Raw genomic sequence first — 14,941 nt, 5'->3', positions numbered from 1 at the left:
AAACAGTTGGATTGGATTACTCTTAAGCGGAGTCAAGCTCACGACCAGTCGTCTCCTCTCAAGCCGTCCTCTTCTGCCGCTGGTCGCTCATCGCAACTCGACAGTTCTGATGATAGCTCTGACGGTGACACATCTCACTCTGAGGGGGAGTTACCACAGTACTTGGACCGTTTCGATCAGCTTAGTACTCAAGTGCAAGATCTCCATTCGGCAATGAATGATTTACGAGCTGAACAAGCTCGTCAGGGGACTGTACTTGACTCTGTGTTGACAATTCTTCATCATCAGTTTCCTCCGAGTTCCTAGTCTTTGGCATTTGTGTCAAAAAAAGTGAGAGTGTCTAGGTGTCTAGGTGTGTAGGGGGAGCATGATATTAGGGGGAGTTTATTAGAGTCTTTCTATCTTTCTAACCTTGCTTATAACTTTGCTTGGAGGAATTGTAAACTTTGTCTGTTTAAGCACTTTTGAACTTATGCTTCATTGATAACTTGTGTTTAGGTTGTTTATTCATTTCAAGTTATTTTCACTTGATCTTGGATTGGTATATGTTTATTTGCAGAGATTGATGTGCAAAATATTCCAGTCTTGTTGATTGCTTAATTTGAAGTCTTTGTAATATCTTCTAACCTAGGTGTTTTGTCACAAATTGCCAAAGGGGGGGATTGTTAGGTTTTTATTTGTTGGCAATTGCGTACAAAATATTCTAAGTGTATTTTTTCATGTATATGAGCTTTACACAAGTCTAGAACGTTCACAAACGCGTTCGAATGCGGGTACTGCGTTCACACAGACAGAGAGCCGCCCTCACAAACGCGTTCGAACGCGGGTACTGCATTTACACAGACAGAGAGCTGCGTTCACAAACGTGTTCGAACGCGGGTACTGCGTTTACACAGACAGAGAGCCGCGTTCACAAACGCGTTCGAACGCGGGTACTGCATTCACACAGACCGAGAGCTGCATTCACAAACGCGTTCGAACGCAACCTGAAGAATTCAAGTTGTCGCGTTCGAACGCACTCGGGCCCGTTCGAACGCACCTGAGATCAAGTCATGCCGTTCGAACGGACCCGGGCCGCGTTCGAACGCACCAACGAAGTTTGATAAAATTGGACTTTTGTGAGTACGGATAAGATTTGGATTTGGCTTTATCTTAGAGATCATATATAAGGATTGTGATGCCCTATCTGTAGGGTGGTTGAAGAAGCATTATTGAAGGAGATTTCTTGAGGCTACATCGGTTCTTCAACTAACAAGGTTCCACTCATCATTAAAATGTTAATCTTTCGTCTTAAGGGTTATCTAGACGAAAGATCAATCTCAAGGGTTACTGAGGTTGGACTTCAATCACGAGAAACAGTGAATCGTGGGTTCTAGCGAGCAAAACTGAGAAGAACAAAGTCGTTTGGATCGACGGGTTGTTTTGTGAGTCAGTCTTGTAACTGCTACTATTCTAGTGATTGGTTTTGATCCGAGTTTGGATCCGTGGTTTTTTCCTATTTGGGTTTTTCCACGTTAAAATCTTGGCGTTCATCTCTGCTTTCGTTCTTAATATTTCTACGGACTTTTACTTAACCGAACGAGTGTTATCATTGCCTAGTATTTAGATACATACTTGTGTCTATAGCTTTTTCACGGACTCTTGGTTGAGTTTTATTTATGGTGAAATTGTGCTATTGTGTGCCTTGTAAAATCCTTGTACTGACAGGTCATGTGATACACCGCGTGAGGAGATGTACCCACGCGGTTTACATGTGTATTTAGAGATTTGGGTGTTTCAAGATGGGTTGCATATCTGGATTGCATACACATATGTGCCCATCTATTCACTGCAATTATTGGCCAATGACTGCTTAGGCACCGGATATGCACATATGTGCCACATATGTATATGTATATGTGCCTATGCATATGCATACGCATATGATGATGATATATTGTAATATCGAGACATCTATTGTTCTTTGTAGCAAATTTTTTGATTAATTTTGTTTGTGGTAATCATCAGCTTATCGTACTTGGAAATATTTATTGATCTTTAAAGGAACACACTTTCACAAAGTATCAAGGCATTTATTGTCAGAAAGTAACTTTTACATTGCTTGATGCCTTTGTCAACATTTCATGTTAATGAGAAATATATTCTGAAGCTTTCATTATTATAAGAAATTTCATGTGTTGAGAAGAAAAGTACCTGATAACAAGCAGCAGAATGCAGGAGGTTGAACATGCTAACAATTAAGGTATCATCTTGGTTTTTTTTCCCTTCCAAAATGCAATAGATAGCTGCTCTTAGTTTGCTATTCTGAAGATATAAAGAAAGATTGAAAAGAGATAAGATAGCTAGAAATAGCACATAAAATCTTAGCCATAAACAACTCTATAATATTAAGAATCAGTTTCTACAGTTAACATTTGACCTGCATAGCATCAGCAACAAGATTAGCATTCTCCATCGACTGTATTCGTGAAGCTATAAAACATATTTTGGAAAATACTCTTGAAGCAGCTGCTTGTATTGCCTTCACATAAAAACTGTCAGTGTTAAAGCTTGAAGAATGAGCAAGCAGCTGTCTATGAAAGTTGTAATTTAATATAAATTCAGATCATGATTCAATAAAACACAGCTGTCTATGAAAGTTGTAATTTAATATAAATTCAGATATCATGATCCAATAAAACAATCGATTGTTCACCTGCAATATTTAATCCTTAATGATCCTGCAAGTCAATCAATGATGACATTTTCTTAATTTCACCATGCATAAGAGTGACAACAATGTGCAATTACACAAAATCTCGGAAATAACAGTCCTGATAGGGTTACCAATTCAATCTTGCAGGATAGCTACTAGCATGAATTCATTTCTTACAGAACAACAATCAGACAAATAGGGGTTTGTGTGTGACTGAGAGTGAGAGGGAGAGATGGATGGAAGGAGAGAAATAAACCACTAGTACTTCAAGAGTGAACAGCCCTATTGCAGTCAAAAATTTATGAATGACACATTGAAAGTATGGCAAACCTAGCAAATACATAGCAGATATAATAGTACTATACTACTAGTAGTACAATAAAAATAAGTAACAATATTCAAATCCACAAAATCTAATAACAAACTATATCTTTTCATGACGTCGTTTGTGCAGAAACCAAGTAAAAACAATAAAAGCTACATTAACAAAGTTATTTTATTATTCCTTTCTTTTCTCCTTTTATTTAGATTTTGGACATTGAATGGTTATTCAACCCTCCACCTCGAGATAACCCCCCTTAAATTTTAACAGAAGCAAGAAGGCTCAATCAAGAAAGGGGGTATACCCAATTATATCGAAGAAAAAGGATATACTGAGAGAACAGAAATAGGAATTAGAGAGCAGGGAGGGGAACCCTTAGAAGGATTAGAAGCACCAGAGCGAGGTAAAGACTTCAAAAGTAGTGGAACCCTTAGAAGGATAATAGGGCTCCAACTTCCTCCACAGGTGAGAGATGTCCAAGAAAAAACCTGATGGAGTTAAGAGTCGAGAAATTAAAAATTCCACAGATGATTGCAAGCAGCATTTCAAGACCTTTCCTTAAAAGAGAGGGGATACAGTGAGCCTTCCAAATATGGTAGTGCTCCCAAGAAGTTGGCCATCTCCGAAGACCCAGTCTTGAAGAAAAATGGCTGTAAATTCCTTTTGATGTATTTGCATTTGAAGAGGATGTAGGCAATGGATTTTGGATGTTCTTTGCAGAAGGCACAGATCATCGTACCCATAAATCACTTATTTGCTAGGTTGTCCCTAGTGTGAAGTCTGTTGAGATAAGCTAATCAGAGGAAGATTGTGAAATGATATTGTAGAGAGATTTAACAGTGTATTATCCACCAAGAGTAAATTTCCAAATAATCCAATCATGATCATTAGTCAAATATTTTCCTGTAGTCAGATTCTGAATTTCGTAAAGATCTTCCAACAATTGTGGGTCATTTTTTTGAGGAGCACTGAAGGATGAGGATAGACAATGAAGCATGGATACTTCAATTGTCCCTCCATATATCGGATACCAATATGGCCCAATATGTATCGGATACAGCTGAAGAAGTATCTAAATTAGAAAAAAAAATTAATTCCCCAATATGGCAGCAATACGGCTCCTATATGGCAAGATACAACACCAATATGGCTTTGATACATTTCTTGATCATCCAATCATTTATTTTTTCTTGTTTTGCTAAAAGATGATATAAAACGTATATTTTATATATAGGATTATCCAATACTTCATGATATTTTAAGGCTTTGATAACAAATTAAACATGTAACTTGAAGATCATTTAAAGATCCAAATTAATTGTACATTAATAGCTGAATTAGGTTTCAATGTTCCACTAACATTTTGAGTTTCCTTTTGTTACAATATTATTCTAAAATTTTAAGCATGTAGATATTAAATCTATAGCTTTCTTTCCTTTCATGTTATTATTTCTAGGATAATCATTTTTTACCATAAGTTGCATTGGTTGATAACAGATTGAAAATATATTATCTATTTATTTATTAGCATATCCATGTAGTATTTGTATCCTACTTTTAAGATTTGTCGTATCCCCATATCTGTGTCTTCATATCTCGTATCCATATCCTCGTATCTCATATTCGTATCCATGCTTCATAAAGGGTAGATCATCTGAATTAGATATTCTTACAATGGAGGCTAAGCTTTCATGACCTCTATTGAGGGTCTGGTATGCCAAATGGACAAAAGTGGCAAAGAAGGTATTTGTAGCCCATCTATCGATCCAAGGATTTATTCATTCTCCATTGCCAACAAGGTATTTGACATCGATTGTGAAAGAATTCTTAGCCTTCATAACACTTTTCCATATGAAGGAATATAGGATAAGATCACTCCAATGTGGGACTCTCTTCTTTCTTCAAGTATATAAACCTATCGAGATTGAGCTTAAGGTTGCAAGCAACAATTTAAGTGCCACATGGCACTATGTATGCAGGGCAGCACATTTGCATCCAAGAATTTTGATGGTCTAAGTAGAGAAAAATCATTGTTTGCTATCATCCTCCATTTGCATCCCTCACCCGCCATTGTCATTAACCTCCAACATTTAGCTCTGTCATCTTCAGCATTTTCTTGTGTGTCAAAAGCAAAAGGGAATTTGAAACCAAGATTAATATGTATTGGTTTTGGGTTCGAAATCGGCCGCCCAAAAACATGATATGTATGAACTGTATTGGCCGATTCATTTCGGACAATTTCGAGTCAAGATCGGCTGAATCTACTGACTAATTCATTTCAGCTAATCCAGATAGCGATGAGCTGAAACTTCAATCCATGATTGAAACATGAGAGAAGAAGCCCTAAAAGGTTAAGATCCAAATGTGAGCTGGGCCACACTTTCCAATTAAGCTGACCCAATTGTCTAATACTCAATATGCTATAGATTTAACCTATTGAAAACCTAATTGCAATCTTGAGCTATCCTCATTCCTGACGCAGGTTTTCTAACTCTTCCCTCCCTTCTCTAAATGAGAACAATGACAATGTAGCTTCTCTCTCACTCCCCGCTAGTAATTTTTCAGTCTCTCTAGTACCTCATTGACGGCACAACTTCTGAAAATATGGCACTTGTTTTGCTGCCTGAAGCTTACCATTTGCAACGAGTGGATACAGCAACCTGGATACTAGAAACTAACCTAGAATCCAGAGTTGGAAAATCTCCACAAGCTAAAATTTACATAAGAAAATGCTTGCACAAAGGGAGGTAAACATGGTTTTCAGAAACACTAATAGACAAATTGGATTGATCCTATTCCTAATTGCTAAAAAACAAAAACAAAAAATCTGTGCAGGTTAGAAATTTCAGTTGGGCGCGAAAAAAGTTTGTTGCATGGAAAGTTGAAACATGAAAAAATAGCCTTACAGGATTGTGGAAGAACGAAACTAATGATGTCACAGCTGTAATGAACGGCATTGGTTTTGATGCTGATGACAGAACCATATTGACAAAGGCTGGCTGATCCGTAAAAGATTCCTGAAAATTTCAAGAAGTTCTAGTGTTCAGTATTAGTTTTCAAAAAGTAAAAGATTAAATTATGCAGCACAAATAATAAGTGCAAAGTATGTGTTAAAAGTGGAGAATAAAGGGGAATATATATATATGAATGCTAATTGTTATATCCACACATTATGAGTAAGATTAAATTATTTTTTCTAATAGTTAGATATTATGTTAGTACTTCGTTAGATTTGTTTTTCCATAGAGTACTGAAGAAAAGAAACATTAGCACCATCCTCACATCCAGAACAGATTATGGAGTATAGGGTCCTTCATGGTCTCATAATTATCAGACAACATCAAAATTAATCCATGTGGTGGTATCATTTTCAGTCTAGTTTTTGTTATGGAAATAGGACTACTTTATAAATAATCAATAATAAGAATATATGCTGCTATATACCAAATGATCATGTAAAGTATATGATATAATGATGCAACTTAAAAAAGCTTCACAAAGATTAAGTTGAAGTTCCTAATAAGCTAATGTAAGAAATAAGTATATCAACTGCTAAAACATTAACAATTAAAAAATAAGATTAATAATATATAAATAATATCTTGTGCTTAGGCTTCAAAATCTAAGTATTTGCAGCCTGTGTAACCCAAATCATCACACATGTAACTGGTATGCAGTCCGACAATCTGTGTGTGTGCGTGCACAAGTGTGTGTCTGTATTGGGGCAGCAAGATGATGACTGCAAACACAAATATGTTGCACATAAAGGTGCAGATACCACAGTTCAGGATGGCAATACAAGATGTCCTTGTCTTCAGGAGTTAATCAGGTAATCAACACTATTCACGGTGACCGACTGATAAGATGTTTTGTATCATGGCATAGTGATTTGTAAGATACCCAGGTTACAACCCCAATAACCAAAATAAATATCATTGGTATCTAGAAGACTAAAATATTAGTTTGTAACAGGAGAACATCCAAATGCAAGAACAGGGAATTACCTCCGACAGAGCAGCCAACATGGAATGTACAATGTCAAGTGCCAAACAGATGACAAGGTGTAGATCCTCTATCTCCTTCAACTCACGATGGTGACTAGCATATAACATCTGGATATGTTTTATCAGTTGATTGCAAAACAAAGTATAGAATTATGGAAGTAGAAGTGATATGCACGATGAAAATAAAACAGTATCAAATTACCAACCTCTAATGATTGTGTTGACATAAACATAATCCGCAAAAGAATGTTGTGAACTGATGAATCATACAGTAAAATGTCCTGAATGACGCCACCAAGCGTACTAGAAACTGGGATAGTTTTAATACAACTTCTCAGCAATTCCAAAATCTACAAATAAGAATATAAATCAAATGTGAAAGCCTTGTTATTTCTCTGCTTAAAATAATTAGAAGAGAATAGTGCAGTAATCTAAACAAAGAAGATCCCCTTTCAATTTAACAAGGTAAGTCAAAATTTGTCCAAAGGTTTTAGATATTAATACAAATTTCCGTACAAAATTATTATCTTTTCAGCTAACAGGGCAATAGCAATACTAGAATAGAAGTACAAGATCCTGCAAAATATGGTAACAAATGAGATGACACTAGCGAGTCTAAGATATACCTTGAGAGTTGCTTTCCAACGAGAATGCTTTTTGTACTTCCAGTGCATATGATTAACCAGGACAAATTGAAGAAAAAATTCAATAAGTGCAGAAAGCACACTATCCTCTGCCCCTTTCTCTAAAACCTGAATAATGAAATCTAGCACTGGGAGGCATCACAATTTCTCAGAGAACAATTGGAGGAAATATAGGTAGAGAAAAAATCACAGACATTAATTAGTTACATCTGATAACAATAACAAACATCTAAAGAACATATGGTGTTTTGGTGTTTTCAAGTAACTACAGGGTTTCATGGAAGTTATGCGATATGTTCACTAACGGAAGTAAGTACTTACCCAGATAAATAATGTAAGGCATTAAGACATGGACCAGTTACTTTTGAGGAAAAGAAACGACAGCTCATGTATTCAGCATTATTCTTGTAAAATATGATGTTTTTCATGTTCTCAATAGAAATTCTACAATAGTAAAGACATTACATGCAATCAAGAAAACTAATGGTTTAAAGATCAACCGACTATAAACCACAGAAGAGCAGATCTCAAATTATCCAAATATATTGGTAACTCAGGCATCATCTAGATTCTGCACCAGTTCAAAATATTTGAATCAAGATGAATATTAAGATTGTACAGCCATGTGTTGAAATGGAGAAAAAGAACTGCAATAAGTCCATCAAGAGTCCTAACAAATATATATAAGCACCACAATGAATGATAGTGCTCAACTATGAAGCATGAATACGGATACGAGATACGAGGATAGAAGATATAGATATGGGGATACGAAGATACGGATATGGGGATACGACAAATACTTAAAAGTAGAATGCAGATACAGTATAAATATGCCAATAAATAAATAAATAATACATTTTCCATCTACCATCAACTATTACAACATATGATAAAAAATGATTATCTTAGTAGTGATAACATAAAGAAAGCTACATATTTAATATCTACATGCCTAAAATTTTATAATAATATTATAAAAAAATCTTATATGAAACTCAAAATGTTGGTAAAACATTGAAACCTAATTCAACTATTAATCTACAATTAATTTAGATCTTTAAATAGCCTTCAAGTTATATGTTTAATTCATTATCAAACAAACAAAACCTTGAAGTATCATGAAGGATTGGATAATCCAATATATAAGTATAAGTTTTATATCATCTTTTAGCAAAAAAAAGAAAAATGATTAGATTATCAGGAAACGTATTAGAGTCATATCACATTGTATCAAAGCTGTATCCTATCGTATCTAAGCCATATCAGAACATTAAAATTAATTTATTAAATTTAGATACTCCTCCAATCGTATTCGATACGTACGAAGCCGTATCAATGTAGTATTGATCATAGTTTCCAGTTTCGGCCGATCCCGAGTGGGATCGGCTGAAACGGATCGGGATCAGCCAAGCCGAAGGCTGGTTTCGACCTGTAGCAGCCACCTGCAGCAACAGCATCTAGAGAGAGAGAGGGAGAGAGAGAGGGAAAGAGGAAGAGAGAGTGAGGGAGATAGAGAGAGAGAGAGAGAGAGGGAAAAAGGAAGAGAGAGTGAGGGAGAGGGAAAGATAAAAAAAAAGAGGGTGCGGGAGAGAGAGAGAGAGAGTAGGAGAGAATGGATACTTCAGACTAATAGTTAGAGTGATAGAAAAGAAGACAAAAAGGAAGAGAGATTTTTACTTTTTAGACTTTATATATGAATAATTATTATTTCTTATTTTCTTATAATTTTTTCTAAATTTTTAGAAGTTTCTCAACATTTTTAAAATAGTCTGATCCAATACAGGTAGCCGATACGGCCGATATGTATCGTTTTTCCGAACGGCCGATCCCGATCCCGATCCCGATTTTTGAAACCTTGGTATTGATATCCGTTACTTATCGGATACCGGTATGGAAGGACAAACAAAGTATCCGTGCTTCATAGGCACCTAGACTCGTGGTTGAATGCAAATTCTAAACAATTGCATAGCAGTCGATAGCAAAAACGAGGAAAAAGAATCATAAGAGAAAACATGCCTGAAGTTGTCAATAGGCAGCAATCCCTCTCCTCCTCACAGGCAGCAAAAAACATCTTGGCAAGACCACATGAAAGAAACCATGAACCACTGAAATACAAAAGAAAAAAAGAAGCCTCCTCTTAGAAAGATGATAGCATCATTTCTTCAACTTCACTGAAAATATCAAACAAAACAGATACTACATGTGACAACCCATAATTTATAAAATAAATAAATAAATAAGAAATCAGAGATAATCATTTAAATAATGAAGGATTTAGTTTTATCCTTTGTCTTTCAGCGATTAAATCAATTAAAATCTTAAATTACCTAATTAATAAGAAAGGAGATTAAATCACACCTTTTTTTAAAACCTATTTGGGATTATCTTTTTGAGAAGTAAGGAAAACAGAAAAGAAGATTCGAAAGTAAGGAAAAAAAATTAATTTTTCGCCTCAAAATCCATGAACACTATGATTAAGATTCGAAAATAAAATTATTTGGGATTAAACAATTACGGCAAGTTCCGACTCATATTTTCTTAAATTCTCTATTATTCCAAATAATATAAAATTGAGCTGAGTGGAAGTTATTTTACTAAAGAATATTCTATTAAATCTATTTCATAATGTCCAATCTACTTACATAAGAAATTTAATTCAGATAATGTTAATTATATTACATGCTTAAGAAATTCACTATTCAAAAACATTTATTAAGAAATTAGAGATATCAAAATTTATATTGATTTTATAGAAAACCCTGTTTATTATATTTTCAAAATAAGAAAAGGAGATTATGATTTCTTTATATTACTAACATATTAGAAATATTATATTTAAATAGAATTTCAAATTTTCTGAAAATATATAGAGTAATCTTTTATTTCCAGAAAATAAGAAATACAAAGAAATCTTTATTTGTAATATTTTATGAATAGATAGAATATAAGAGATCTATGAATTGAGAAAATTTATGGGATAAAATCTTGGATTACTATTTTTTTATGTTTTATATATATGACTTGTAAAGACGATTTGAGATGTATATATCTTAAAAAATATTAGCATCCACATGTCATATAGTTTTGGACAATTCATATATAAATTTATGAAGAGCTAAATCTCAGTCACCATATGGATCACTATGGAATGGTTCCACTTAGTTTTATTCCACAGTATTTTGCAAAAAATATATGTATACTATTTGTTATAAATTACCATATTCTCGGTGTAATAGTATTTTTCATTCTATATTATTCTTCATGTCATCTATCCTTCGTGCAATGTTATAATTCTTAGAATGTTTTTGTGCATCTAGTAAAACCTGATTATGAATAGGTATGACTGGGAGAACAATCTCTAGACTAGATCAAAAATCTTTCTATGGTAATTTAAGTCATCTTAAAATTTAGGAAATATACATATTCTTGAACACTATGTGATCCTTTTGGGTAATTCTAGTGGGGTTATGGAAAAGTCCTAGGCTAGACTAAAAATCTTTCTAATGTAATCTAATCTCTCCCAACAATTAGAAAAAAATTTATAACTCAATAATACCTCTTGGTGATCCTAACTGGATCAGCTATGAGAAAGAAAATTGAGCATCATCTCGAAGATGATTTCTAGTTGACGTGGATTCATGAGCACAGATTCAAGAAAGATGACATTTACTTGTGTCTTGTTATTCATGTTATGAACATGGTTAGCATTATTCATGTACTACGAAATATTCAACTCAAATTTTAAATCATGTTTTCTGTATTATGGTTTTCAATTGCTATTACATCTATATAGAGTGGGTTCACCAACCGATGCAATATGAGATATTATAAATGAATTATAATTCAATTTACTATGTATTGAACTTTGAAATGGAGACAAGAAAAGGAAATTCTCATTTTCTAAGACGACTTTTGTATACCATTATGATTCATGTCCTGCTTTTATATGTATCATATACTGATCGTTTTTTTGTTAAACATATCCATGGCAGAGTTGATTTACTTGCTAAGTTTATAGTTCATTATGATTTATTAACTTTCAAAAAATTAAAAAGCCAATTAGAAAGGACTCTAAGTCCCCATTCACTTCTAGAATATCTTTTTTTTTTAATTCTAGAATATCTTTTCTTATTCCAGAACAACCACTAAACATCATAATAGCTCTATTCCAAAATAAAAACAATATTCATCAAAAGTACATTTTATAACTACTCTTACATAATTACTATTTTACCCGTCGATTCAACCGCAGTCAACTCACGTCATGCCAACTCTCTCTGCTCTCTCTCTCTAGTCTCTCCTCTCTCTTAATCTTCTCTTGTATGGTGCAAGTAAAATCAAGAATGGGGGATTTTTGATCTCATCCACCATCTCCCTTTTCTCAATCTCTTCCAGCATCTCCCCCCTCTCGATCTCTTCCACCATGTCCCCTCTCTCGATTTTTGTCGAGCTTCCCTATTCCCATCATTCACATATTGGTGCTGAGAAGACAATAATCAATTGCAATCATCAAAGTGGACGATTACTAAGAACTTGCGCCCGTCAGGCGTCACCATTCGTCGTAACAACAGGTCCATTTATTCAATTGAGAGAGATTTGCAATTGTGAAGAGCTCTCTGGCCAACCAACGGCTAAAGTGAATGGGGTCATAAGACCGTAGGATCTTTCTGTCCGGGAAGATATCATCCATAAATGCCCGATGTTATTGGTACCGGTGCTCTTTTTGTCGGGGAATATTTATTAGGTACCAATAGGCAAGTGGACAAACATGGGGAGTGTACTCGTTATCCAAGAAGCAAAATTACATCATGTTAAAGCTAATTTTAAAATCACTCATATCACACATGCACAATTTGAAATATTGTATAAACACTGGATCAACAGCCAATTCCTGGGACTCTGTTTATTCACTCTGATACTGCTAGCGCAAGGCAATGAAACAGCTCCTTAGGACCTCTTCAACCATTCCTTTCTACTTCACTACAATTCTTAATGGTTATGTAATGCTGAATTTCAAATAATCATGATTCATTGATTAACCTCTTGACTGAATTTCTGTGAGAAAAACATAATAACTCTATAAGACTAGTCTTCTATATTAGCGATATCCTAAGCACCATAAGCAAGTCTGCCATATTAGCCTCATGAAGGATTACAAGAATGATCAAATATAATCTAGCAAATTCAGAAGACTAAGAAAAACCCACTGTTATTGTTTGCATATAATTTGAATAGAACAGCTTATATCATAGGCACTTCTGAGTGTAAGTTATCCATATCTAACCAGTAAATGAGAAAACAGGCATGAAAGAACTAATTCACAAAATAATGTGAAGAAACCAAGCATAAAATGCTATTAAAGGTTGAAGTGAAACAGCCAAAGGGATCAATTACAAGAATAAGTTAAAATTGGTGACTACTATTGAAAGATGTAAGCTACATAAGAACCCAATTCATTGGAACCTGCAGTACCTCAGCAGAATGCATGCCAAGGTTCCACATACAGAATTTGTGCAGTACCTTGGAGCAGCATGCACTTGAAGATCTCCACAATAGCATTGTGGAGATCCTAATTTATTAAGCCTAACCCATATGAACAATGAAATCACAAATTCCCAAGGATTTAAAAGCCTCCACTATGCTATGCGACAACAAATTTCATGCTGGCACCAAGCCGCTAACACTTATTCACTATAGTACATGCAAGGTAACATGGCCCATGTATTGCAGCATAGAATTTCATGTTAATTATTGTTTTATCTTGAAAATGCAAGCCCACCTTTCAGCTGCCATAGTTCACAAATGGAAGAAAATGGTAGTAAAGATCTTCATGTATAATAGTCTAAATTGACGAAACTAGAAAGTAACACAAAATCAAGATCTTTTCAATAATGCCACCACCAGTAATGGAAATTGTCACAATTCAACTAGAATTTAAGAGAATAATATAATAACACAAATTCACAACATATTCACCTTGATGGACCATTTATTTCTGTTGCGAAGACAGGAGATTTCATTGCCAACTCAAAGACATGAGAAGGTGCACTACATCAACAACAAAGCAGCATTACCATTATGTGAACTATTTTGATTAAGAACTATTGATGACAAAACTTAACGAAAATTCAAGCTAAAGTTATATTTACTTATGATAAAACATAAAGATAAGTTCTAATAGATCCAGAAAAGAATATTATTCCTGCTGTGAGATTTTTCAAAGAATTCAAATTAGATCCAGAAAAGAATATAACCATTTTCTAACATAAAGATGATTCCATGTAGCAGTCTCTCACATAGAAGATATTCTCTCTCATATTTTTCAAAAAAAAAAAATCAAATTCTAGGACTGTACATAGAGGGATAACATGGAAAACTCCAAGCATAATATGTAATCTCCAAATGATACGGTCCAACTAGCTCTGGTACCAAGCGGATCTTACCCAACTGAGGATCGCAGTCGAAAGAGCCCTAGACAGCTAATAAATTCTTTTGTTGTTGCCTAGTTGCAGCGCGCACCAAGCTCGGTCTGGCACTCAGCTGTTTACGGATATTTAGAAGTGGTGCACACCAATGCAGGCTACTGAGTATGGACAACCCAATCAGGTGATTTTTTGCAGTTGAAACTTTAAGAGAGACTTCCTAGGATTGTAAGGGTTCATGAAGTAGTGTCTAGACTGAAAGGAAAATAGCAATAAGGCGTAGCTTAGCGATTGGTTGATCTAGGGTTTAGATGTAGTAAATGGTAGATGAATTAAGGCCAGGGTTGATATAGGTGATGGTGAAACGTGAGTAATGGTTCTGGTACAGTTGGGCGCAGTGCGAAAAAATACCATTGCTGTGAAGAGGAAAGCCACTAAATGGAGAGGGTTACAGGGGGAGAGAAGGACTTACTAAATGAAAGCTTTGGTCTTACAAGTATTTGGTCATGTAAACACTTGCAAGGGCTCATAGACATCACTTATCACTCACAAAAACAGGAAACTTAATTATCTAAATTAAGATAGTCCCAAATGAAGTGCCACCACTCATTCTTGAATTGTTCAAACATAACATAAGTTATGTAACATTTACTTTCGCAACTTCAAAATACACAACATATAAAATATTGTGTGCCTCACGAAAAAGAGGAAGAAATAAAGAACTAAATAACTGCCAAAAAGCAATAAGCATGAACCATCTTCATCAACTGGGAAAAGATTCAGTTACAAATCTGATATTGTTGGTACATAAAGACCATAATAAGATGGCAATATGATTGCCAACAAACAAA

At 34.7% G+C, this 14,941-nt stretch overlaps 1 protein-coding gene across 2 annotated transcripts in view; it reads right to left on the bottom strand.

The window, feature by feature from the left end:
• Positions 1-14,941, bottom strand: part of LOC140799411 (uncharacterized) — a 66,498-nt gene that overhangs the window by 20,024 nt on the left and 31,533 nt on the right. For both annotated transcript variants that reach the window (XM_073153750.1, XM_073153751.1), the window contains 8 exons: positions 13,645-13,716; positions 9,685-9,773; positions 7,648-7,793; positions 7,228-7,371; positions 7,022-7,129; positions 5,924-6,034; positions 2,420-2,521; positions 2,194-2,304 (listed from right to left, as the gene is read on the bottom strand). In XM_073153750.1, coding sequence (XP_073009851.1) covers positions 2,194-2,304; positions 2,420-2,521; positions 5,924-6,034; positions 7,022-7,129; positions 7,228-7,371; positions 7,648-7,793; positions 9,685-9,773; positions 13,645-13,716 — 883 coding nt within the window. The remainder of the gene's footprint in view (positions 1-2,193; positions 2,305-2,419; positions 2,522-5,923; positions 6,035-7,021; positions 7,130-7,227; positions 7,372-7,647; positions 7,794-9,684; positions 9,774-13,644; positions 13,717-14,941) is intronic.

This window comes from Typha latifolia, chromosome 12, assembly GCF_019914945.1.
Source record: "Typha latifolia isolate L0001 chromosome 12, TyphaL0001v2, whole genome shotgun sequence".
Classification (NCBI taxonomy): Eukaryota; Viridiplantae; Streptophyta; class Magnoliopsida; order Poales; family Typhaceae; genus Typha; species Typha latifolia.
Note: the sequence above shows the minus strand (reverse complement) of the source record. Positions and strands in the feature narration are given on the sequence as shown.